At 38.5% G+C, this 25,170-nt stretch overlaps 1 protein-coding gene across 6 annotated transcripts in view; it reads left to right on the top strand.

Annotated features, from left to right (window-relative positions):
* The window catches only part of OFD1 (OFD1 centriole and centriolar satellite protein), a 60,836-nt gene that overhangs the window by 6,916 nt on the left and 28,750 nt on the right, over positions 1–25,170 (top strand). For 4 of the 6 annotated variants that reach the window (XM_045029342.1, XM_045029277.1, XM_045029431.1 and 1 more), the window contains 11 exons: positions 482–589; positions 2,146–2,282; positions 5,797–5,970; positions 8,710–8,816; positions 10,034–10,153; positions 12,874–12,947; positions 13,306–13,397; positions 13,539–13,728; positions 14,859–14,989; positions 18,798–18,909; positions 23,839–24,450. In XM_045029342.1, the coding sequence (XP_044885277.1) occupies positions 482–589; positions 2,146–2,282; positions 5,797–5,970; positions 8,710–8,816; positions 10,034–10,153; positions 12,874–12,947; positions 13,306–13,397; positions 13,539–13,728; positions 14,859–14,989; positions 18,798–18,909; positions 23,839–24,450 (1,857 nt within the window). The remainder of the gene's footprint in view (positions 1–481; positions 590–2,145; positions 2,283–5,796; positions 5,971–8,709; positions 8,817–10,033; positions 10,154–12,873; positions 12,948–13,305; positions 13,398–13,538; positions 13,729–14,858; positions 14,990–18,797; positions 18,910–23,838; positions 24,451–25,170) is intronic. The other 2 variants (XM_045029587.1, XM_045029672.1) reach the window with 2 other exon arrangements.

Raw genomic sequence — 25,170 nt, 5'->3', positions numbered from 1 at the left:
TGCCCCAGATTCCTAAGTGGCCCCCTCAAGGATTGAATTCACAACCCTGGGTTTAGCAGGCCAATGCTCAAACCACTGAGCTATCCCTCCCCCCTCACATCTGGTTCCAACGTTAGGCTTCTAAATCTGTATTTAGACACCTAAAAAAAAGTGGTTTGATTTTCAGAAACACCAAACACCTGCAGCTCTTGTTGATGTCAGGTATTGGTTGTGATTGTAATCTGTTCCCTCAATGAGTTTGGTGGTAAAGGTAGCGGGAATGGTCTAGGTATGCTGATTTTGGGAGACTCAAGCATGCTTGCTATTCATATACTGGTTAGAATTTTTACATTGATTTTATTGAATGATTTCTTGTGTTCTTTGGCAATAATTCATCCTCTCACTGTTTAATTTTTTATTTATCTTGTAAAAGAGCTATCTCTGCCTTCAAATTTCAGTTTGTTGTGGAAGAGAAAAGTAACTAACATACTGTATCTCTAAGGTTTTCTTATACAGATGTTAATGGAGCTGACAGAGCATCACCTATGTAAGGAAAGTCGCAACGCAGAAACTCAGACAATCTCAATACCTCCTTATAGAGAATCTCTTGGTAAATGGAACTTTTTCCTCAACTAGCTCAATACTGTATCCATTCAGCATTTGCCCACGCCTGATTGCATCCCTCTCTGGTATTCTAAAATAAGGCAGGGAAAGCGTAAGACAAAAGTTTTGCTGTAATTTGGGTCTTCAGTTCAAATAGTTTCCTATGTCTTCAGCTGATATGAAAACAAATCCATACTTCCATCCTAGATATATTATTTTTAGTGTTATACACCTGAAAGAGCAGATGCCTAAATAATTTTTAGTTTAAGGAAATTTTATTATTAGAGTTATTCAGGAGTTTTAAATTTTGTGTGTGTTTGTGTGTTTTGGTGGGTTTTTTTTGTGGGGGGGGCAGGTGGAAAATACCAGTTAATTGAAAATGAAACTTTTTGCAGGAACATATTTTTTTAAGGCAACTTTCCTGAGATCCAGGATGGAACATCTGGTGAAAATGAGAGACCCAACTCCTTCACCTCAGAATAGCCAATAGCTCAGTAATAAGGGCATTCACCTGGGATGTGAATCCCTACATCTCCGACAACCCATGTGAGTGCCCTAACCACTGGGCCATTTGCTATTCTGACGTATGTATATCTTTCTCTTGTTTCTTCATGGGGAAAAAAAAAATCTAAAGATCTCTAAAGTTTTGCCCTGATGCAGAACAAGAACATTTTTTGAGATCTTGAAAATTTTTGTTGGACAGGCAAATTGTTTTTGTCCAGCTCTAATTATAATTTAATTTATTGTTTCCAGTGCCAAAAATCATAGCATAAGACAGAAATTGAACATACTGGTAATTGCATTATTAAAAACCGTCTAGTAGATTTATTCATTGGAATGCATTGTTACTGAAGTTAGTTATACAATATAATTTACAGGCACCTGTTCTTTGAAATCAGAGCTTCATGTCTGTATTAGTAGCTGATGAGATTCCATCTCAGGGGGTAATATGCTGCCGTGGTGGGGCGGGAATGTGCCATTTGGTTTCAGGCTCCTTTATCTCCTCTTGCCTAATTCTCCTCAGACACTCACTTTACTTGGGAGAACAATGAGAGAGGTTGGCTACAATCCTAACCAGTTATCCTGATTGCTTTATTTAAAGATCAACGCCAACTTTTTGCACATAAACAATTACACCTCTACCCCGATATAATGCTGTCCTTGGGAGCCAAAAAATCTTACTGCATTATAGGTGAAACCGCGTTATATTGAACTTGCTTTGATCCGCCGTAGCACGCAGCACCACCCTCCCGGAGCGCTGCTTTGCCGCATTATATCTGAATTTGCGTTATATCGGGTCGCGTTATATTGGGGTAGAGGTGTAGTTGGACCACATCCATATTGTAAAGTACCTAGGTGGCTTGTTTCCAACCATGTTGTATGTCCACACTTTTCAGGTCTTAAGTGACCATTTCTTTTCACTGCTTCCTTGATAGCTTTTCAGTAGAAGCTAGGCATGGATAGTTAAAACCTACAAGGACCCCTAAAATCTTGGGTAGGAGCAACAGTATTACTAAATATAATATTTCTGTGTGATGGTACATTGAATTATTCTTTATATAGTTGAGAAACTTCAGCTGATTGATGAACAGTTTGCAGACATTTATCCCCAGCATCAGAAATTTGAGTCTTTAGAAGTGAAACTCATTGAATATCGAAAAGAAATAGAGGACCAGCTTCAAGCAGAAATGTCTGAAAAGGTAAAACCCAGAAATAAATGGTCATGGAAATGAGGGATGGGGAAGTGTTCATTTCTAATTTGCAAACTTGTCATGCTTCTAATAATTTGAATCAGAAATGAGTCATGCCAATCTATTATATGTGCAAAAACTACATGTTCTCTGTAGGAGGTAAAAGTTGGGAAACTGAGGCATAAATCCACCCAATTCAGGGTTAGTCAATTTTTCCCTTTATTTATACAATTTCAGACAGAATTGTTGTCATGTATAGTATCCAGACATACATTTGTGTCAGACAAATAACAGCGAACACAGAATTGGTAAATGGGCCCAAGGGACCACATTCTGGGCCATCTTCCATGATAGTCATTGCCTCTCTGACCCCTTTTTCTGGTTCTTCAGTCCCATTCTTCAGTTTCTGATCTGGTGTTTCTCCAGTTAGTGAACAGGGGCCTTTTATACATTTCTACATTGCAGATTACTTCATCTTTATCCATTCGACTTTTAGCACATCAACCTTTTGGATTTTAAGTAACCTATATGTTACGCCTGCGCAAGATTCAGTTACCCAACTTCTGCATTTTTCCCTGCTGGTTTTGCAGTTTCTGTTTTTGTGTCACCCTGCCCTGGGTCTTCTCAGGAAAAGTTTTTTTTTAATTTATTTATCATTACATGTTTGTGTGTCTTTTACTTACTACTTCCAACACTACATGTTACCTTTGTTAGCAATAACATGTTAAGGAGATTAGCAATTTTGTGTAAAAGAAGAATTGGCAAAAGCACACTTATGCCACCAAAGCCTTGGTGTAAGTGTTACCTCATCTGAACTCATTCACTATACATAGCTACATTTTGAAAGATTTATAATGATCAAAGCTCTTAATCTAACTATTAACGAGTCTTCTTTTTATATTTCAGTGTTATAAATCAACATGTTTTTCTGTGCTATCCTTAATCTATTACAAAGGGAAGTATGAATTATGGACAACATGATGATTCTTTGTCAGCATTTCTTACCTTTTTTTTTAAACATGTATTTTTCATTCTAAGTCCAGTTTTGTTTGTGAATGATTACAAAGAAATATCATTAGAAATTTTTCTGTGAATACATTTTTGTGGGGCAGTCTTAATTTTAGGGCTTTTATTGTTTAGTTGCTTTTAATTGTATCCTAACATTCTCTCCCCTCAGCATTTTAGATATGGGGGCTGCAAATGAAATAAGTTGCATGAGAGACTCAGAAAATGTCACCAAAATACATAGCAAACACCTCCAAAACAGCACTGCCTTTTCATGGAGAATAGAAAAATCATAAAATGTGAAAAATATTGTGGATCCCATGATTTTAGGATCTCTTGCAGTTTTTGTCTGCATTCTACAATATTTTGCAAATTTTAAGATTGTATTAAAAATTATCTGCATGTGTATAATCTAAACAATAACAGCAAGAAGAGGCAATTCACCATTCTCTGTCCCTATGAACCTCATTGACGTTCAAGCTTCAAAGCCTAATTGGGACCTAAATGCAATCTTTATTAAACACTGTCCCCTTTTTCTTAAAAACAAGAACATTCAATGCAAAAAAAGGTCATATAAAATAAATAATTCAAGTATTAGGAAAAGTTAAGCTTCTTACCACAATATTGATTTGAAAACAATTACCATACTGTAGATATTATGGTACACATTTAACAAGAAAAACAGAAATGGAAAATATTACATGTGTGCAGCATGGTCAAGTTAATGTAACACTGATGTGTTAAGATATGGTCTTCTGTGAAATATCACAAAAGGACTGGGACTTCATTAGGTTGTGCTAAAACTATGTGCCCACTGAACAGGCTCAGACTTTAATCAGAATTTAACTTCCCCCTTTCCTTTAGTCACTTCTTTCGCTGAACACTATATGCGAAGTGTCAACTTTCAAAGTTCAGCCATATTTTAATGTCACGGTGAAATAGAAAGGCAGTCAGAATGAATAATAGTGCATTTTGTTTTTTATGTTAAAACCCAAAACCAACTGAATATAATTACCTCAAGTTTAACAAAAAATCCCTTTGGACAACGCGTCTACCACACATCCTTGAGAGCTGCTGTTAGATACAGGGATACAATATAAGCAAATTTCTTGTATCATCTTCCTTTAGGGGGGTAAATAGATTAGAACTTCCTTGTTTACTACAGCTGAATGCCTTGTTTACATCCGCTGAGTTAGTGGTAGCACTAGTGGGGATTTTTTGTGTACAATTCCCCAATATAGACATTATCTTACTGTCACTAAAGGCTTGGGCAAGTTTTTGTGTAGAAACGTTTGCATTGGTTTAGTTAAATTGGTGCAACCCTTGGTGTGGACAATCATAAATCAGTTTAGAAATGGCTTTTAGCAATTCATTTTAAATTGATTCCTTAGTGGCTTAAGGTGTAAATTAAACCAATATAAGCCATTTATAAACAATTTTAAGTGTCTCCACATTGGGGTTGCATGTGATTTAACTAACTCAGTACAAATTTTTGTATGCATAGGCCCTAATTCCCTGGTCTGAGGTCTCGGGCTATGCTTTTCTCCTACCTAACTTCTGTCTTCCCTCTGTTTTCACATTTTCCCTATTCTCTTTCATTTAGTACTCTCATTCATTCTCTATCTCACTTGGACTCTCTCATCCATTTTCTCTCTCACTTTCTCTTCTGCATCCTTGCAATCCCATTTATTTTCTTTCCCTCCCACTCATATATGTACACTTCACACTTTCTCTTTCCTAGGCAGAAATGGTCCCTCTTTCTCATACGCACTAGAACAGACCCCTAAGTTTGTATTCACACAGTTTTCCAATAGTGCTCAGAATTCCCTTGCTGAGGACGACTCCTCTTTCTCTGGCCCACATCTGCTCTGTGCCCAAATGACTGACTTCCAGTGGGCATGAGCAGTTCAAGGCAGACCTGCTTCTGCCTTTGGCCGCATCACCAGGCAAACATGGTTATTTGGGAATGGGGCGAGAATAGAGACCCAGTCAGAAGAATTAGGGAATGTGGCATTCTTTATTTGCCAGTCACGGAACGTCAGGTTGGAGAGTGGGACATTTAATTAGCTGCCTTACCTCCTCTCTTCTGTATGTACAGGAGTGAGTAAAAAAATGACACAACTTAAGCACAGAGAGCAGTGGTAACCCCTTTAGTGCAATGCCCTATATCTAGCTTGCTTATGTCTAAGGGTGCTATTATCTATATTTGTAATCTGCTTTGAGATCGTAGATGGAAGGTGTAAATATGTGACATGTCAATCATATATCTTCAAAGGTACTTTTATCACAGAGAAGTTTACATACATTGACTAAAAAGATTAACACATTTAATTAGTCATTTTTGTATAGTTTCTCAAAGGGAATTCAGTATGCTACAGTGATCAACAGTGTAAACAAGCGATCTGCAAGTAAGTGCATATGTCTGAACATCAAATTTAACCTGGAAGAGAGGATTTTGTTTATCTTTTTTGTGATGAAGTGAATGATTTTTACTTTGTTCTTCTCTTACATATAACAGTTACAACATTTCAAAGAGGTTGAAATAGCAAAGATCAGAATGGAAGAGAAAGCACAATGCCAGAAAGAAGTTTCTGATTTGCGTCGAGAGTTTGAAAGGACAAACCAAGCCAAGTCTGAGGCTCTGATTGCTCGTGAAAAGAATGCTATTGAAAGACTTCAAAAACAACAGGAGGTACTGTTTAAAAATAATAATTGGATCCAGTGCTAAGTGGTTCAGTTCATTAATGAAATTGCCCTTTGATCTTTGAAGGAACTACATTGAGATCCCACTGGGTCATAAGTGAAAAAGAGTTCAATAGTTCTCTCTTAGTCCCACATCAGGAAAGCACCACGCACATTGGCATGTTTAGTGATTTCAGTTCTCAGTGACAATGGTTATGAGTATGGTATAAATACGTAAATAGATTGGAGTAGAAGGAGTTCTGCAGAAGAAGACTGAAATGTAATATAGATATTGTTATATGTATGAATCCCTATTCTCCTTTCAGAGTATTCAGGATTTTTTTAATGGCAGTCCTAGATGGCTACTTTATATTTTTTTCTTTTCTTTTTATTATGGATGTTTATGATTTTTTGTTTTGCTTATGGTAGTTTTCTTTTTAGAAGTTGAAATAGAAAAAATTATAAATAAAATGGAACATAGTATTCATGGTGTGGACATACCATTCATGTATTTAATTACATTATCATCTATTCGGTATTTGCTATCTTTTTTAATATAACCAAGTGGTATTTTTGACCACTGTCATGCATTGATCAGATGTGTGAGTCCATGACTTCTAGGTCTTTTTCCAGAGTGGTAATTTAATCCACAGTTAATTTAGAATCCAAAAATGTGTAGATGTGGTTCAGATTGTTCTTTCCAGTGTTTTACTTTTCTCTTGATTACAAAGAATTTTGTCTGCCACGGTGTTGCTGTCTTGGATCTGCTGTATTCTTTACTAAACAAAATAATTTTGTGTCATCTACAGATTTTTGCCATCTTACTGTTTCCCTCTCTTTCCAGAACATTAATTTTTATATTGAGTAACACCGGTTGTACTATGGATTTTTGAGCACTCTGCTTTTGACCTCCTGCTATGTTGACAATTAACCATTTTATTCCTTTTTTCTGTATTTTGTTTTTCTGGTCCATGACAAAACTTTGCTTTCCACCCCGTGACAACTTAATTTCCTTCATAGTTATGTCCTTAGAAACTTGCATGAAATCTGCCTACCTTATGCTGTTACTTCCACTTTCATGAACATGAAATTAATTTAGTCATTAAAAAAGGTCTGGATCAGCAGATTTGTCAAGTGAAACATTGTGGGTGCTATTGTCAGCTTTTGATCTTTGAGACCAAGTACACATTTCATTTATTTGCTGGTTGTCCCAGAAAAGAGACCAACAGCTCCACAGAGCTAAGTGGTTTTGTATTGAAGATAAAAGATCATGTAGATCTTTTTAGTAGAAGAATGTAATCTCAGGAAAAGCGCCGGAGATCAAATTTCTCTAGTTATCCAAAACACAGGAACAGGAGACAGTGGCTGTTCCAACTTTTCCAACACTTGTACAATGCACCTGAATTGCAAATTTGATGGGACCACCTTTGGGATAAAAAGCTCATTCAGTCTTCATGCTCTTAGCCTTTCTGCAGAGGCACATAATTTGTTTCTTTTTAAAGCTAAGAACTACAGAGAGGTTTTTTTATTAGTAAGAATAGGGATGTCCATGTGACATCTGGTATTGATCATAGGAAAGATTCTTTTAGAACAGTGTTTCCCAAACTTAGGATGCCGCTTGTTTAGGGAAAGCCCCTGGCAGGCCGGGCCGGTTTGTTTACCTGCCGCGTCCTCAGGTCCGGCCGATCGCGGCTCTCACTGGCCGTGGTTCGCTGCTCCGGGCCAATGGGGGCTGCGGGAAGCAGCGTGGGCCAAGGGACGTACTGGCCGTCGCTTCCCGCAGCTCCCATTGGCCTAGAGCAGCGAACCGTGGCCAGTGGGAGCAGCGATCGGCCAGACCTGCGGACGCGGCAGGTAAACAAACCGGCCCGGCCTGCCAGGGGCTTTCCCTAAACAAGCGGCATCCTAAGTTTGGGAAACACTGTTTTAGAAGGTATTGTTTGGTTTGGATAGTCTAGAAAGGATAGTGTAGAATTGGAGGTAGCAGCTAATGGAACCAGTATTTTGAAGAAAGTTTAGTTTTAAAGCAAGAATACAGAGTGCATTTTCTCTGTTAAATGTACATTTATCAGGGTTTTTTAAAGTTTCTTATATATATTTTTTGTATGCATTGTTGGTCCCAGCATATGAGCGAGACAAGGTGGGTGAGGTAATATCTTTTATTGGACAAGTGCTTTGTGTAAGCTTGAAAGCTTCTCTTTCTCAAGAACAGAAGTTGGTCTAATAAAAGATATTACCTCACCCACCTTGTCTCTTTAATTCTTTTGTGTTAGTCTAGTTAAGATAGGGGCAAAACCACGTTTTCCTATACTTGCTTTTTCTCTTGCAGTTTTCATGTATTTGTGTGTGGTAATTCTGTAAGTGTTATAAATAAATCTTCCTTTTTGTTTTATGATTTTTGAACCTGTGCAGCACTCTAAAAGATAAGTTACTTGATAGCAAGTAATAACTTTCAAATGTGTTAACCCTAAATAAAGGAGAATAAAGGAAGCAGCTCCGGGTGACAGCCCCTGGTTAGTGCAAATCAGATGTTACTAGCAGCAAGCTATGCAAATAATATTTGTCAGGGTCAAACCAGTTCCTGGAGTGAGGTCTGTAACATTTATGTTTATAATTTTTATACCATTGGTGTCTTGTTATGTCTTGCTGCTGTTGCCACTCTGTATGAATTTACTAGAAATTATTTTAATTTAAATCTCAATTTTTTGTGTAAAAATAAAATGAATAGAAGTAATATTTTCTGTTGTAGATTGAAGCAAAGGAGGTTTATACACAAAGACAAAGTCTGCTGAAAGATATTGAAATGATAAGAACCAGAGAGGCAGAACTGAAGCAAAGAATTGAAAGTTTTGAACTGTGAGTCACTCTGGTTCAGGGATCTCAAGCTCAAATCACCACTAGGGCCACACGAGGACAAGTACATTGGCCGAGGGCTGCATCACTGACACCTTTTCATATAAAGATACAAAAGCCGCCTCCCCTCCCCCCCCCGGGCCCTGCCCCCCATTCCACCCCATCCATGAGGCCCTGCCCACAACTGTTTGGCAGTGGGATGCGCCTGGAGGTAGGCAGAGCAGCAGGCACGCGGTATGCTGGGGGGTAGGGGTGGTGGTGGGTGAGGGGAACTTGGTGGCCGCAGGAAATAACTCGGGGGGGGGAGGGAGGACCTTGGTGGACCGCAGCAAATAACTCTGCGGGCTGCGTATTTGACACCCCTGCTCTAGGTCATGCATTTACCTGTGGTGTTACTTTGTTTATAGAAAGCATGTCTCAAGATGTTGCAATATTTATGAAATTGAAATTTTGTTTTATTTATCTCTAAATATGTTATGCTACATTTGAGTCATATCCTGCAGCTGCATCTAGCAGTAGGGGCGTCCTGTGCTAAGAGGCCTATTTTGTTCTTAGCAAAAGAGCCTGGCACTACTTCAGAGAGACTGAGGAACTGGACTTCTGCTTTGAAGTCATTAACTTAAAAAGCAGTATGTAATCCCAGCACCAACAAGGCAACTGTAGTGACAAATTTACACTTGTAATGTTGGTTTCGCCATGATACATACTGGGTGCACATTTAATAAAATGTGTTTTTCTTCTATAATTAAAAAAAAACGCAAACTAATTCTTGCCTGCTTTCCTATATTGTCTAATCTGTTAGCATCTTGTGTTTTTGTAGGCAAGAAAAAAGAAAGCTATTTCCCCACTAAAAAAAGTTACTTTCTTGTCTAGCCAGCAGAGGGTGCTTATAGGGTGCTCAGCTCACCACTCTTTCTAAAACTGAGGAACTATACAACATCCTTCCTGTAATACTTTCAGTTTTCAGCAGTTGCAAATCTCGTTGTTTATACAGTTGATCAGTCTGTGTCTTTAACAGTACAGCTTAGTATGTGTCAATTTTCATTTTTCTTAGCGAATGATGATAATGATAGATCTGATCAGAATTTTAAATTGCCCCAAGCTAAACCATCACACTTTTGACTTTCATAAATGTTGTGTGATTAAAAAAAAACTTCCTGAAAACTCTGGCATGTCATAAATATAATTGCTCAGTGACAGTATATTTCTCATTATATCAGTGCTCAGAAACTTCAAGAAGAAAAAAATAAAGCTGTTGATGATGCACTGCGACGTCGGGAGATAGCTGTGAAGAACATTGAGGAGACTTACGACCAAAAGCTTAAGAATGAACTCCTGAAGTAATTTGTTCTTTTGTCTCTAATAGAGAATACATATTTCACATGAGAATAGAATGTTAAAAATGCCATGGGAATTACCAATGAGTACTGTAAAAAAGCAAGACTTGAATATATAACACTTAGCATTTTTATTTTAATCAGTTTGTGACTTATTTCTTATAAAGTGTGGTGAATAGATTTCATAACCAAAAGTGTTGAAACAATTATGCCTCCTAACAGGTTAAAAAACCCCACTATATGTAATGACGTTCTGTCCAGAAGGCTATAGAATTTTAACAACTGATACTTTCAGTCTCCCTATCTGTGAAGAAAAAGTGACATGAATCTGTAGGGCTGCTGAACAGGCAGATGCAAAGTTTCATTGGTGATCTCTTTTGACCAGTGCTGAAATATTGAGTAATTTGAAGAACTGAAAGGAGACAAGGGGTATGAAGCCAGTATTAAGGGAGTTTCGTGGGTTATTTGCAGAAGGGGCAGGATGAGACACTTTTAAAAAAGGAAATGTAAAGGGGTTTTCTTACCCCAATAATTATTTTTTGAAATACCAGCTATTTGGTGCAGACTGGTAATGTCATAGGCCACCCCTCTCTGCTGGCCCCCTCCCTGAAAACAACCAAATTAAAGTTCTTTGTAAACCAGCTTCTTTTCCCCTTCAAAAAAATACTTCCTTGCCCAGCAAGACCCATCTTTTTCTCCCACAAATTCATCTTGCCTTGCTCCAGAATCATCCATTTTTCCTCAACCCAGAATCCGTATCTCTTCACAAAATGTTCCCCTCCTCCAAATTCAGCAGTATCCAAAAATAAATCCATTTGTACCCCAAAAATAACATCTCGACTTTCACTTCTAAAATATATTCATCTTCACCACCACTTCCTAAAATTTCATTCTCCCTTTAGTCATTGGGGCTGAAGAATTGGGAAGAGATTGAGTATTCTCCAGGATAAAGGCTGCAGGGTTTGATGGGCTGCACAGACTGGGTAGGATAAGCAGTGTTCTCTGCTCCCTTCTTTGCCGGGCTGTGGTCACAATCTGATTTATGTGGACAATGGAGGAAGAGGCCTATATTGTTTGTCTGTGTATTTTCCTTGCAGTTTTCATGTTTGGTGGCCAGCAGCCAGGACAGGCATCTAAGTGAAGAGTGAGATGTGTATGGCATCAGCTGCAGCCCTTCTTGGGTTTTTGACAGTGGAAAGTGATGGCACCTAGCCTGAGATTCTTTTGTACTCTCTCTCTCTGTGATGTGAGCAGTGGTCATCTGAGGCCTGCTGATTGTTTTGTTGCAGAAAGTGCTCCCAGCACGATTGCTCATGCCCACAGAATGTAATGAATCAGCCCTCCAGGCAGAGGGAGGAAACCAGCTCACCAGCTAAACACCTGGTTATCCACAAATTCAGCCAGGACTTATTACCTAATAATAAACAGTGCAAGCACTGCCTTTTCTAACATGAATTTATTCAAATTGTAGAGGACAGTTGTAAGGCAATGGATTTCAATGAGAATGAAGTGTCACCTGAAAGAGAGTGGATTAGGAACAGAGGGCAGTTAGATTGAGTGACCTCCCTGTGCCTTGATTACTTATCTAGTAAATTGCAATTTAATACTAAAGTAACTAAATGCTAAACAGAGCACCTACCTCACAAACAGGGGTTAGTGGCTTCATTTGTTAATGTTTTTTAGCTCTTTCAGATCTTAACAGGGACTATTTTAGTGGAGAGTGGAGGGCCACTTAGGAATCTGGGGCAAAAATTGGTCCTGCTAGTGAAGGCATGGGGCTGGAATCGATGACCTTTCAAGGTCCCTTCCAGTTCTAGGAGATTGGTATATCTCCAATTATTACCTATTACCTAGAGTGTTGTTTTATGTTACAGTAGTGTCCAAAATGTTTTAAGCACTGTACAAACACACAGGAAAACACCATCTCTGTCCTGAAGATATTTGTCTGTATCTACTTATTACAAAATTTATTTAGCTGTTTATCAATAGCTCTAGGATCCTGTCTGACAATTAAAATGTGGCATACAAAAATTAAAGTATATAAGCTGTTATTAGGTATTACAAAACGTAGAGGGAAAGAATAATTATAAATCCAAACAAAAGAAAAAATAGACGCATACAGTTAATGGAACTCAGATTAACCATTTTCTGTAACAGAAATTTGTTGACTTTGTATATAGAAGTTGGGAGACTTGTGAATAATTCAATTTGGATTATAAAATCACATTTTTGACAAGTGTATAGTTTCAATTATAATATATAATATGTTGTAAAATATTTGAAAAATAATGAAGACTTAGTGAATATTGACTGCATTCAGTACTATTATTCTTTGCTGAGTTCTGGGGATAAACTGCTCTTTTTTGTGTGGAAATCATAAAGTGAGTGATCAGAAAAGTGAGGATTTGTTGATTTTTATATTCTAATACTGTAATCATGATTAGGGCCTCAGTGACCTGGGCACTGTACAAAGATACAGGAAGATAGGATAACTGTCTCAAAATACTTACAATTTAATTAGGGCCTGCTCCTAAAAAGTGTTTAGCACCCACAGCTTCCATTGATTTTAGTGGGACTTGAGGACACTCAGCATTCGTAGGTCAGGACCTTGATGAAGTTCCATTGTAATTAGCATATAGACAGTTTGATAGGTAGTTAAAGCTGAGTCTGGGGACATTCAGAATTCTTTTGGTTTGTTGTTTTAGTAACTTTTTTCACCCTAGATATCAACTCGAGTTGAAGGAAGAATATATAGCCAGAACCACTAGGGTTACTGAAGATGAGAAAAAGAATAAAGGTAACTAATCTCTTTCAGAGATACTCAACAGCCATTGCTTATCTTTTAGCTTGTAATAAGAGGCAACAAAGCAGTATTTTTAAACAAATATAGTGTATTTAATTGAGGTTGGAGAAAGAGGGGATCATCTTTACACTTCTAAGCTAGAGTGCTTTGGAAAAAAATAGTATATAATCATGTAATTAAAGACCGTATCATGCATATGCACAAACATGCCAAATTAAGGTTGCTCTGGCAACCTTAATTCTGGCTTTTCTTCACTTTTGAGTGTTTGGCTTTGCAACCTTAATGTTCTTTTTATGTAGTTTTTGGTGCGAGATACACATTAACCTGCAGAAACTGTTTATGATCCTTACAGAGAAGGCTATACTTCTGCGTGAAGAGACCATTGCTGTTAATTCAAAGAAGGAAGAATTCAAACAAGTTGTATCACACGCAAAAGAACTGGAGGTAATTGTGAGCCTGAATTTAGAGACTACACTGTTTGATTAGTACATTTGAACTGTTTTGTGATACCTTTTCAGGAATAATATGTGGTACAAAGTGTGTTTCTTGAGAAACACCTTAAGAAGTTTGTGACATGTTTTTTAGCTGGAGCTGGATTCAGTAAAGGCGCAGGTGCTATTGGTAAACAAACAGAATCAGTTGTTGACAGAAAAATTGAAAGAGATTGCGGACTATCCCTTGTTAAAGGAAGAGAAACTGGAGCTTCAGGTGCAAAATAAACTACTTAAACAACAACTGGAGGAGACTCGCAATGAAAACCTGCATTTCCGAGACAGTTAGTGTTAACATATTTTATAACTTTCCTTTCCTCATTTTACAGAAGGTTTAGTAATAGTTTTCCATTAAAATAAACACTTTATTTCATGATCGTTAAAAGGCTACTAAATTTAAGAATATATGTAAAATGAAATTAGCACACTACTTTAAAAAACTGTTATAATACTTGGTTTTGCTTCTGCTTGTCCTTGTTTGTCTTTTCATTCATCTTTGTTTTTTCCAAAGTTCCTAGCATCACAAGTGTTGGGTGATGTTTTTTTATTAGTGTTCCTGGACATTTCATGGAACAGTGATAAAAGCAGGTCAATTCTACTTTCTTTGTCTATTTCCCCTCAGAGGACCACAAGTCCTTAACTATAATAGATTTTTATGTTTCACTTCCCAAAAGCTGGTTTTGTGATTACAGCACTGGACTAGGAATTAGTAAATCTGGGTTTAATTCCCAGATCTGCCACTGACTTCCTGCGTGATCTCAGTCAAGTCACGTAATATCTTTGTCTCCTTTCCCCATCTCTAAAATGAGGACAATGATCATTCCTCTGTCTTGTCAAATTTACATTGTAAGCACTTTTATGGAAGTCTCTCACTGTTTGCACAATGGAACTCTGCATTCAGGTCCTGCTAAAATACAAAAATACTAATTGTTGATAATATCCTCTCTTTCCTGTCATCTCCCATTCTTTTTCAACCACAGCATTATTTATTGTGGTTAGTAGAGGACAAAGGCTTCTGCAAATGACTGTTTTACAGACCTGATCTCTGTAGAATAATAATCTATTGTCTTGTAATGCATCTGCATTTGTAAAACATGTTGTGTTTGAAGAGCACAGATGGGCAATACATTCAGGTTTAGATAAGACAGGAACAAGTTGATTCAGGTAAATAACTTGCAGTGTAGAAAACTTTCTGCCTAGCTCATAATTGCCCAGAGGGAGGGACACAAAGTTCAGTCTCTAGAAGAAACAGATACCCCAAAAAGTGTATACAAATGAAGTTTTACTATTTAAGACCTATTGTAGTCAGGAAAAATATTTCAGTTTTAAGTTTCCAGGGGTGGTTATAAATAGTGAATGTGCATTTTTAAGTATCTTATAAAATATCTCCTGATATTGTTCTTTTATGTGAAAGAGTTAACTCAGCCATCAGCTGAACATGTAGCCTGCCAGGCAGAATTGAGGAGAGTTGAACATGCTAAAAAGCTGGAACAGGATGAGTTTGAAACCCATAAACAACTTCTGGAAAAGCAACTGCAAAGTGAGGTAAATTCTTCTCTTTTCATCTAAATAGTTTTTTTTCTGTCATTTTGTAAACACTTATACCTGTCCATTGCACACCCTTCTAAAAGTAGGTGTTGGAGTGCTTTTATTCCATTTTTCTTTAAAAAAAAAAATCAACCAAACAAACCTGTGTTAAACCTAAGATTTTTCAGTACTAATTTACTATAGATCAGTACAGCTGATGAAACTGGAAAAAAAATACAAATTTGGCTGGACCTGGAAAGCACTTGATCATTTTCATCAAAAGAAAATTATCTGTGCCAGTAGAAATAGAAAAATGTTGCAGCCAACAAAGGAGAATTCTTTACTAAACCTTGTCATAAGGGATATGGAGGAACTGATCGCAGAGTGAAAAATTAATGGTGGCTTAGGTACAAATGATCATGATTAGACCATATTTATAATGTGCAAGCAGAATAAAGTCCAGACCAGTAGTATATACATGTAGTGCTTATAATAGGGCCAATTTCACAAAGCTGAAAACAGTTATGAGCCAAATCAGCCGTGAGGAAGATATTCATCAGAAAAATGTGAATGATAGTTGGGAATCATTTTAAGAATACTTTAATAGATGCCTCAAAACCCATAATGGAGGAAGAAGGCCATATTAGTTAAAAATCTGTACTGATTTAGAGGTGAATTGACGGCAGCTGTAAAAGTAAGTGTGTGTGTGTAAAACAAATGGAAGAAAGGGGAAGTTGATAGTAATGAATATAATTGAGAAGTTAGGAATTATAGAAAATTATTAAGGAAAACCAAGGAACATAAGGAGAATCTATGGCCTGCAGAGTTAAGGACAATAAAATGATTTTTTAAAATACATTAAGAACAAAAAGAATCCTGACAGTGGTATTGGTTTTGTTACTAGATGGAAATGGTACAGTTATCAATAATAATCTAAAAAAGGCATAAGTGTTCAATAAATATTTCTCTTCTGTTTGGGGTTAAAACTGGGATATAATCTTATATGGTGATGCTAACACTTGTCCATTCCACTAGTATCACTGGAAGGTGTTAAACAGAAGCTACTAAAGTCAGAAATTTTTAAATCAGTAGGTCCAGATAATTTGCATCCCAAAGTTTCAAAAGAGCTGGCTGGGGCCCTTGCTGGACCCTTAATGTTGATTTTCAATAAGTCTTAAAGCACTGGGGAAGTCCCAGAAGACTGGAATTAAGCTAATGTAATGCCAATATTTAAAAAGGGTAAACAGGATGATCAGGATACTTATAGGCCTGTCAGTCTAACGTTGGGCCAGATAATGCAGTGTCTGATATCAGACTCGATTAATGAAGAATTAAAGTAGGGTAATATAGTTAATACAAATCAGTGTGGGCTTATGGAAAATAAATCCTGTTAAACTAACTTGATATCTTTTTTTTTTGAGGAGGTTACAGATTTGGTAGATAAAGGTAATAGTGTTGATCTTAAACTTCCGTAAGGTGTTTGACTTCGTGCCACATGACATTTTGATTAAAAAACAAAAACTAAGTATTTACTCCATTTAACATGGAACTCATTAAATGGATTAAAAACTGGCTAACTAATAGGCCTCAAAATGTGATTGTAAATGGGTAATTGTTATCAAGGGGGTGTGTTTCCACTCGGGTCCCAAGAAGATCGGTTCTTGGGTCCTGTGCTATTTAACATTTTTACAATGACCTGGAAGTAAACAAAATCATCACTGATAAAGTTTGCAGTGTTGTTTAAGTGTTGACGGCTGGAACGTTGTTGCTGTGGTTCAGGCTGCTAATCTGTTGCAGTTGCTCAGTGCTTCTGTTCTTGGAGCTCCAGTGTTATCAGCACTAGCAGATAGTGCAGCCTGCTAATTCAGCAGACCTCTATGTTACTCATAAATAGGGCCCTACCAAATTCATGGTCCATTTTGCTCAATTTCATGAAATTTCATGAAATTCAGTAAATTTCATGAATTCAACTATTTAAATCTGAAATTTCATGGTGTTATAATTTTAGGGGTCCTGACCCATAAAGGAGTTGTGGGGGGGTGGGGGTCGCAAGGTTATTGTAGGCAGGGGTTGCAGTACTTCCAACGGCAGCAGCGCAGAGGTAAGGATGGCATGGTATGGTATTGCCACCCTTACTTCTGTGCTGCTGCTGCTGCCTGCAAAGCTGGGCCCTCAGTCAGCAGCTGCCACTCTTCTGCACTGCTGCCCTTCAGAGCTGGGCAGCTGAAGTAAGATGGCATGGTATGGTATTGTCACCCTTACTTCTACACTGCTGCTGGTGGGGCACTGCCTTCAGAGCTGGGTGCCTGGCTAACAGATCTGAAGGCAGCGCAGAAGTAAGGGTGGCAATACTGCGACCCCCCTAAAATAACCTTGTTATTCCCCAGTAACTCCCTTTTGGGTCAGGGCCCACGATTTGAGAAATGCTGGTCTCCCCTGTGAAATCTATATAGTATAGGGTACACACAAAAGCCCAGATTTCACAGTGGGGTGACCAGATTTCATGATCTGTGACGTGTTTTTCATGGCCGTGAATCTGGTAGGGCCCTACTCATAAAGAAAGACCACAGGCATGGTTCGGTGGCAAAGGCACTCGGCCAGGTTTATTGCCTTCCAGGCTCAGTACTAGTGACCTGGCTCTGTGGTTACAGGTACACTAACACATGAGCGTCAAGTTGCAACGGGAAGTTCAGTCAGCAGCAGGAATTTTTGCTGTCCCCTCGGCCACACAAAATGTTATGGCGAGTTACACCAACATTTATAGACTGAGACAAACAACGTATGTACCACCTTACGTTGTTCATGCCATCTATTTGTTACCTCCCCTTGTACCTTGCTCCAGATGTCTTGGGCAACACATCCCTATTCATCACTTCTGTCAAACCTTCTTACTTGTGCTAATCAGGATGTACCTATGCTTATCTTTTGGAATGTGTTCATACACATATGCAGTGCCTGATACTACTACTTAGGAAGTGCCTGTATTTTAGCAACGCTAGACTGTAGCCCTCACTTACAGAATGGGAGACTCTATCCTGGGAAGCTGTGACTCTGAAAAAGATACGGGGATCATGGTGGATAATCAGCTGAACATGAGCTCCCAGTGCAATGCTGTGGCCAAAAGACACAGTGTGATTCTGGGAGGCATAAAGAGGGGAATTGAGTAGGAATAGAGAGGGTATTTGGCACTGGTGTGACCACTGCTGGAATACGGTGTCCAGTTCTGATGCCCACACTTCAAGAACGGTGTTGATAAATTGGAGAGGGTTCAGAGAAGAGCCTTGAGAAAGATTAAAGGATTAGAAAACATGCCTTATAGTAATAGACTCAAAGAGCACAATCTATTTAGCTTAACAAAGAGATAGTTAAGGAGTGACTTGATTATAGTCTACAAGTATCTACCTAGGGAACAAATATTTGATAATGGTCTCTTCAATCTATTAGAGAAAGGTATAAGATGATCCAGTGGCTAGAAGCTGAAGCTAGACATCTTCAGACTGGAAATAAGACATGCATTTTTGACAGTGAAGGGTGATTAATCTTTGGAACAATTTACCAAGGGTTGTGGTGGATTCTCCATCACTGAAAAAATTTAAATCAAGTTTGGATGTTATTTTAAAAGATGCTCTAGGAATTTTTTGGAAGAGATTCTATGGCTCGTGATATACAGGAGGCCGGACTTGATGATAACAGTGGTCTCTTCTGGCTTTGGAATCTATGAAAAGTATTGAGAGAGACACACCTTCATGGGTTGAGATACCTTTTCTCATCTTCAGTACTTGTTCACATTTGTATGACAATATTTTTTTTTCAAAATCTGTTTCAGGTTGAACGTTGTGCACAATTAAAGATCCAGCTGTTAGACTATGAAACTACTATCAGAAAGCTAAACGTACAGGTTGAAGATTTGAAATTGCAGCTGAAGCAAACACAGACAGGTTTGTAGTACTTATTAGATGTTTTTAAACTGAGTTTATAAAGGATTTTTCATTTATGCAAACATTTCCAATGGCTTGAAAAGCAGTTCAAATTGTGAGGGCTCAATCTGTAACTGATAATTGCATTCCAAAACTTAAAAAAAAAAATAGTTAGGTTGCAATGTCACAAATGTAGCTACCTAAGACACCATTTACAAAACTCAAGCCTTTAAAAGCAAGGAAATGAATATTTATGGATATAATAAATCTTGCACTATCCAGATAAGCATTCTTAATAAATATAAGGAAATGAATATTCCATAACAAAACCACCTAATTTCATGAATTGTATTTTAACGTATCATTTTTCATCTCTTGTCTTTAGAATATGAATTATTTTCTTTTAAATAATACTTTTATTTTACCAATAAAATCTGGAATTCCCTTTATGGTGGTGATAATTGTATTTAGTTTAATATGAAAAGTAGGGATGTCGATTTAATTGCAGTTAACTCAGGCGATTAACTCAAAAAAATGTAATTGCGATTGAAATTTGTTAAATATTTTTGGATGTTTTTCTACATTTTCAAATAAATTGACTTTCTTCTTCGAGTGCTGTCCCTGTGGGTGCGCCACTTTAGATGTTCGTGCGCCCCTGCACTCGTAGTCGGAGACTTTTAGTAGCAGTGCCAGTTGGGTCGCACATGCGTGCTCCCTGCCTCGCGCTGCTGCAGACACTTAACCATCGCTGTGCAACCAACCCCCACTCAGTTCCTTCTCTACTGCCCTTGCTTACAAGTGGGAGCAATCAGCAGCGCCTCATTACTTTGTAGTTAATTAGCTACAGTCAGTTACTTAGTTTCCTTATTAGCAGCTGCTTAGCTTGTTTCTCTCTCCTTTTCTCCTTGATTTAAAAAGTAAACAACCCCTCACGGCCAGGAACTTCAGAAAACAGCCGTTTTGAGGGTGAAAGCTCCTCTCCCCATCCCCCCCAAACAGGAATGCCCGGTTTTCTGGGCTCTCAGCACCTTATTCTCCAGGCTTGGAGTGCCTCCAACGCAGGCACTAACAAAGTGTTGCATTGCCTCAGGCTCACAGAAAGACAGGGAGTGGAGAGGTCTCTCAGACCTGCGTTGGGACATGAGGATTGCGCCCCCCACCCCCCCACTTCGCCAGCCACAACTTCAGATAGGAATGCTTTCTCCAACCCCACATTGGAGTGCCCTGCCGGGCGTCACTCGAGGAAGCACCTGGGTCCCCACCACAGGAATCAAAAAACAAAACTAAAAAACCACAGCAATCCTGCAGATAATAATAGCACCGGCTGTGCTACCAGTGTTAGTGGCTGAGAGCTCTGGCACCGCTGCAGACAGAGACTTCGTAGGCCCGTTCTTCCTCACCGCAATCCACAGCTACTCCACGGGCAGGCATCCAGTGCCGGCACCGGCTATGCTGTCAGTGCTGGGAGCCGAAGTAGTGGAAAATCCTGGCACTGCTAGAGTCAGAAACTCTACAAGAGCCAGCTCCAACACAGGCACCATGGGGAAATCAAAACCCCTTTCCTCTGCACTGCGTTTTATATTCGTTCCGTGAGCGGGCATCCAATACCGACAACGGCTGTGCTGTCAGCACCTGGAGCCGAGGTGGTGGAAAACCCCGGCACCACTAGAGCCAGAGACTCTACAAGAGCCAGCTCCGATACAGGCACTAAGGGGAAACCAAAACCCTGTGCCTCTGCATCGCAATCTGCAAACAGTGGTGCGGCGCCGCTACAAAAGGCAGCTCCTTCAAAAGTGCACCCAACACGCACAGCCAGCAGCGCCGCCTTCCCCTCCATAGCCCTGGCACTGACAAGGAGGCAGCCCAGGAGCCAATCAAACCAGCACAGCAGCAGTTCCTCAGACAGAGGGTTCTGGTATTCGGTTCTGCCCCCATCCCCCTATTCACAGTACCAATACGAGAATGATACTCTCGGCACCAGGTCTCCCTGCATCCCCAACATCGTTTGCTGTCTCGCTCCTTATTTGAAGGAGGAAGATGAGGAAGAACAGGGAGCTATTCCCCCCATTAGCTCTTATACACCAGGAGTCAGTCAACCCAGGCGTCTCTCCTGAGGCATATTATGCTGTCCCCAGGACCCCCTATGCCGCTCCCATCCCAGTAGGCATACTGGACTCCATGGGTCATATGCCCCACACAAGGGGAGACTGCTCGCCACGGCCAGACGCAGCCCACAGTAATTCCCCACAGATTCTGTGCCAGCACCCTCAGTGAAGGGAAGAGGAGGAAGAACCTCCACCCCTGCAGGGGACATCATCTACCCACTTGCCATCATTGTCCACAGAGGACACCTTTATGCCTCCTCCCCCTAATATAGGGGATGATTTCAAACTGTTCCATGGCTTATTTGAGAGGGTGGTTCTCTCTGGACATCTCCCTTGAGGAGGTCCCTGTGATACAGCATAGGCTAGTGGATTTTTTGTATACATCCGTTTCGTTTAAAACATTTTCAATTCACCTCATACAAGTACTGTAGTACAATCTCTTTATCATGAAAGTGCAATTATAAATGTAGGGTTTTTTTTGTTACATAACTGCACTCAAAAACAAAACAATGTAAAACTTCAGAGCCTACAGTTCCACTCAGTCCTCCTTCTTGTTCAGCCAATAGCTAAGAGAAACATGTTTGTTTACATTTATGAGAGAGAATGCTGACCACTTCTCACTTTCAGGTGACATTGTAATTAAGAACAGGCGTTTGCATGGCACTGTTGTAGTTGGAATCGCAAGATATTTATGTGTCAGATGAGCTAAAGATTCATATGCCTCACATGCTTTGGCCATCATTCCAGAGGACATGCTTTCATGCTGAAGACGCTCGTTTAAAAAAAATGTGTTAATTAAATTTGTGACTGAACTCCTTGGGGGAGAATTGTGTGTGTCCTGCTCTGTTTTACCTGCATCCTGCCATATATTTCATGTTATAGCAGTCTTGGAAGATGATCCAGCACATTGTTAATTTTAAGAACACTTTCACTGCAAATTTGAGACAACGCAAAGAAGATACCAATGTGAAGTTTCTAAAAATAGCTACAGCACTCGACCCAAGATTTAAGAATCTGAAATGCCTTCCAAAATCTGAGCGGGATGAGGTGTGGAGCATGCTTTCAGAAGTCTTAAAAGAGCAACACTCTGAGGCAGAAACCACAGAACCCAAATCACCAAATAAGAAAATCAACCTTCTGGTGGCATCTGACTCAGATGATGAAAATGAGCATGCGTTGGTTCACACTGCTTTGGATTGTTATCGAGCAGAACCCATCATCAGCATGGATGCATGTCCTCTGGAATGGTGGTTGAAGCATGAAGGGACATATGAATCTTTAGTGCATTTGGCATGTAAATATCTGGACTTCTAGGCTCTAAAGTTTGACATTGTTTTACTGAATGCAGGTTTTTTTGTACATAATTCTGCATTTGTAAGTTCAACTTTTGTGATAAAGAGATTGCACTACAGTACTTGTATTAGGTGAATTGAAAAATACAATTTTTTTTTACAGTGCAAATATTTGTAATCATAAATAAATATAAAGTGAGCACTGTACACTTTGTATTCTGTGTTGTAATTGAAGTCAGTATATTTGAAAATGTAGAAAACAACAAAAAATTTTAAATAAATGGTATTGTATAATAGTTTAACAGCGCGATTAATCACAAATACTTTTTTAAATTATGTGATAGCTCTAATAAAAAGTATATAATATTTTTTGATAATTTTTATACTGCATGTCAACTGTCATTTGAAGCTGATCAGTGTGTTATGGTGTTCATTTTGTAACTTTCATTTTTTACTATTATTTCATGATTATCTCTTTACTTTGCTAGTGGAAGGCAAAGTACTGACTTATTTTGGGTCAGAGATAAGGTTGTAGTGATTAAACAAACATTTCTTTGTATTTGATAAGGATACTTTTATTATGCAATATGTGTTGACCTCTGACAAAGTTACTTCCCTACAGATGGTACTTGCAGATATTTCTGGTGTGTTTTGTTAACCTACAAGTACCAACACACAGACAGTTAACACAGGCAATATAACTGATTTTGGGTAACAGTTTTCTTTTAGTCTTTAGTGGAAAGGCATCACCTTAAACTTTACAGTGAAAGCAATATCTTGGTGTTCTGTTGTTTTGATTTTGTTGTTTTAATACCCAATATATTAGTCTAAGAACTATGAGGGCCTGCCCCTGTACCCATTGAAATCAGTGGCACATGATTGGGCTCTAACAGTTTGCAAGTTTAATTAAATTAATTTTGTTTTGCAGTTGTTTTTAATATATATTGGATTTTATATATATATATATATATATATATATATATATATAAATAAATGTATATCAGTTAACAATTCATATTTTTGTCTCAATTAAAAATAGCAGAAACAATGTTTAATTTTTTAGGCTGACAGCCTGCATGCCAAGGTTTACTTTGATATAATTTAAAACAGACAAGTTATAAACCATTGAAAAATGGGGTTGAGTGGCTTACTAGAGCTGCTGTCATCAAGTGGCATTGCATTCTATGAATTTGTCTGATAAGTGTGTATTATTTAGGTGCAGTGATAACTGAAGTAGTAGCAGAAACTATTAAACTTTTTTCTGATTTTATTTTTTGTCTCAATTGGATCTAAATATTAATTTCTGTAAACATAAATCATTGATAACTTGCAACTGTTACGCAGGAACATCAAATGTAGTTGAATACAACTTTTTATTGTTGATTATGATTTACATTACAAATGAAAAAACCCTATATTTAAAATCAGCTGTCATCAGTTTCTTATCTGAATCATGACTAAATCAGAATTCAAATAATTTCTTGTGATTTTTCCTGAAATTCATGGGTGCTCTTTCCTTTCTGTCTCTGTGTGTGAAATTTTTACTTGCGTAGTTCTAGAGAATGAAGTGTATCGGAATCCCAAGCCTTCTCTTGTTGATCGTTCTGTCATTGACTTCACTGGTGATAGGATTGTACCTCATGACATTTATGTAGATGGTGCTTTCTTGAAGAACCGGGCTGTTACTGATATTGTTGTGGCAGATGATGTACCAAACGTTGGTTATCGCCAGCATTCACGGACCTGCAACTCTTCTCCAGATTCTGACCTTGAATTTGTCGCCAAAACCAAAGCTAGGATAAAAGAACTAGAAAAAGAGGCAGAGTATTTGGAAGAGGCCTACAGAAATTACCAGCATAGAGTCATTCAAGGTGCAGTTGCAAACAGGACACCAACAAAGACTAAGTCCCCTCTACCTTTACGAAATGCTGTTAGATTCCCTTTGGCTTCTCAGCACAGAGTAATGTTTGTAGAAGACAACCTTGGCCCTCAGCATTTCTCTCTTAGCAGTCCGAGTGGCCCAAGATATGTGACACCTGGGCATGATGATGTCTTGAAAAATCATCTAACTACTCCCCGAAGAAGAGTCTCTTCCTCCAGACGTCTTTCTTCTACTCCTCTCTCCAAAGTGGAGAGAAACAACAATAGCCATATACTTCCAGAAGGTAAACTGTTACTGCTCCTTTGTGGTGGTGTTTTTCTGGTAAGATTCCAGTTAGGAAACTTAAAATTGAGAATATTTTATACATTTATCATCTGTTTAAGGGAAAGAGAAAGCTATAGCCAAAATATGATAAGTGAATTAGAAACTAAGCCTTTGAAAACAAGTGTTTTAGAAGTGTGTGGGGAGGGGGAGGTGTCAAACCTACTGCCCTTAATTTAAGCAGTTTTAAATGGGTAATTTAGAGTACATCCATATGATCAACTGTAGCGGTAGTCCTGTGGTAATCAATGTTTTATTCAAAAGCAGATCCTAAGTGTAACTCTGCTTGGAAGATTAACTGTGATTTCACAGCTGCTGTAAACTTCCCTGCATAGCCTCATCTATTTACATAGTCAGTGGAGTTGCATGGGCAGTAATGAAGGGAAGAATTAGACTCAGCTTATTTGGGCTGCTAAAACGGCCCATTGTCTATTTGAAAATCTGAATGACTATAGTTCCCCTCTTTGTTGGTTTTCGTAAACAATGTCTAATGTTTGCTCCTGTTACTGTGATATTGCTTCCGCACATTGGTGAGCAATTGTGAATTACAGGAAGATGGCTTTTAGATTCTGGGCATGATTGGAACATTGTGGTTTTCTGTTAATGCTACAATACCCTATAATTGTAATTTCAGAAATGTTTAAAAAAAAATCTAATATTTCTTCTGTGTTTTCCACTTAGG

Source organism: Mauremys mutica, chromosome 1, assembly GCF_020497125.1.
Source record: "Mauremys mutica isolate MM-2020 ecotype Southern chromosome 1, ASM2049712v1, whole genome shotgun sequence".
NCBI classification, from domain to species: Eukaryota; Metazoa; Chordata; order Testudines; family Geoemydidae; genus Mauremys; species Mauremys mutica.
Note: the sequence above shows the minus strand (reverse complement) of the source record. Positions and strands in the feature narration are given on the sequence as shown.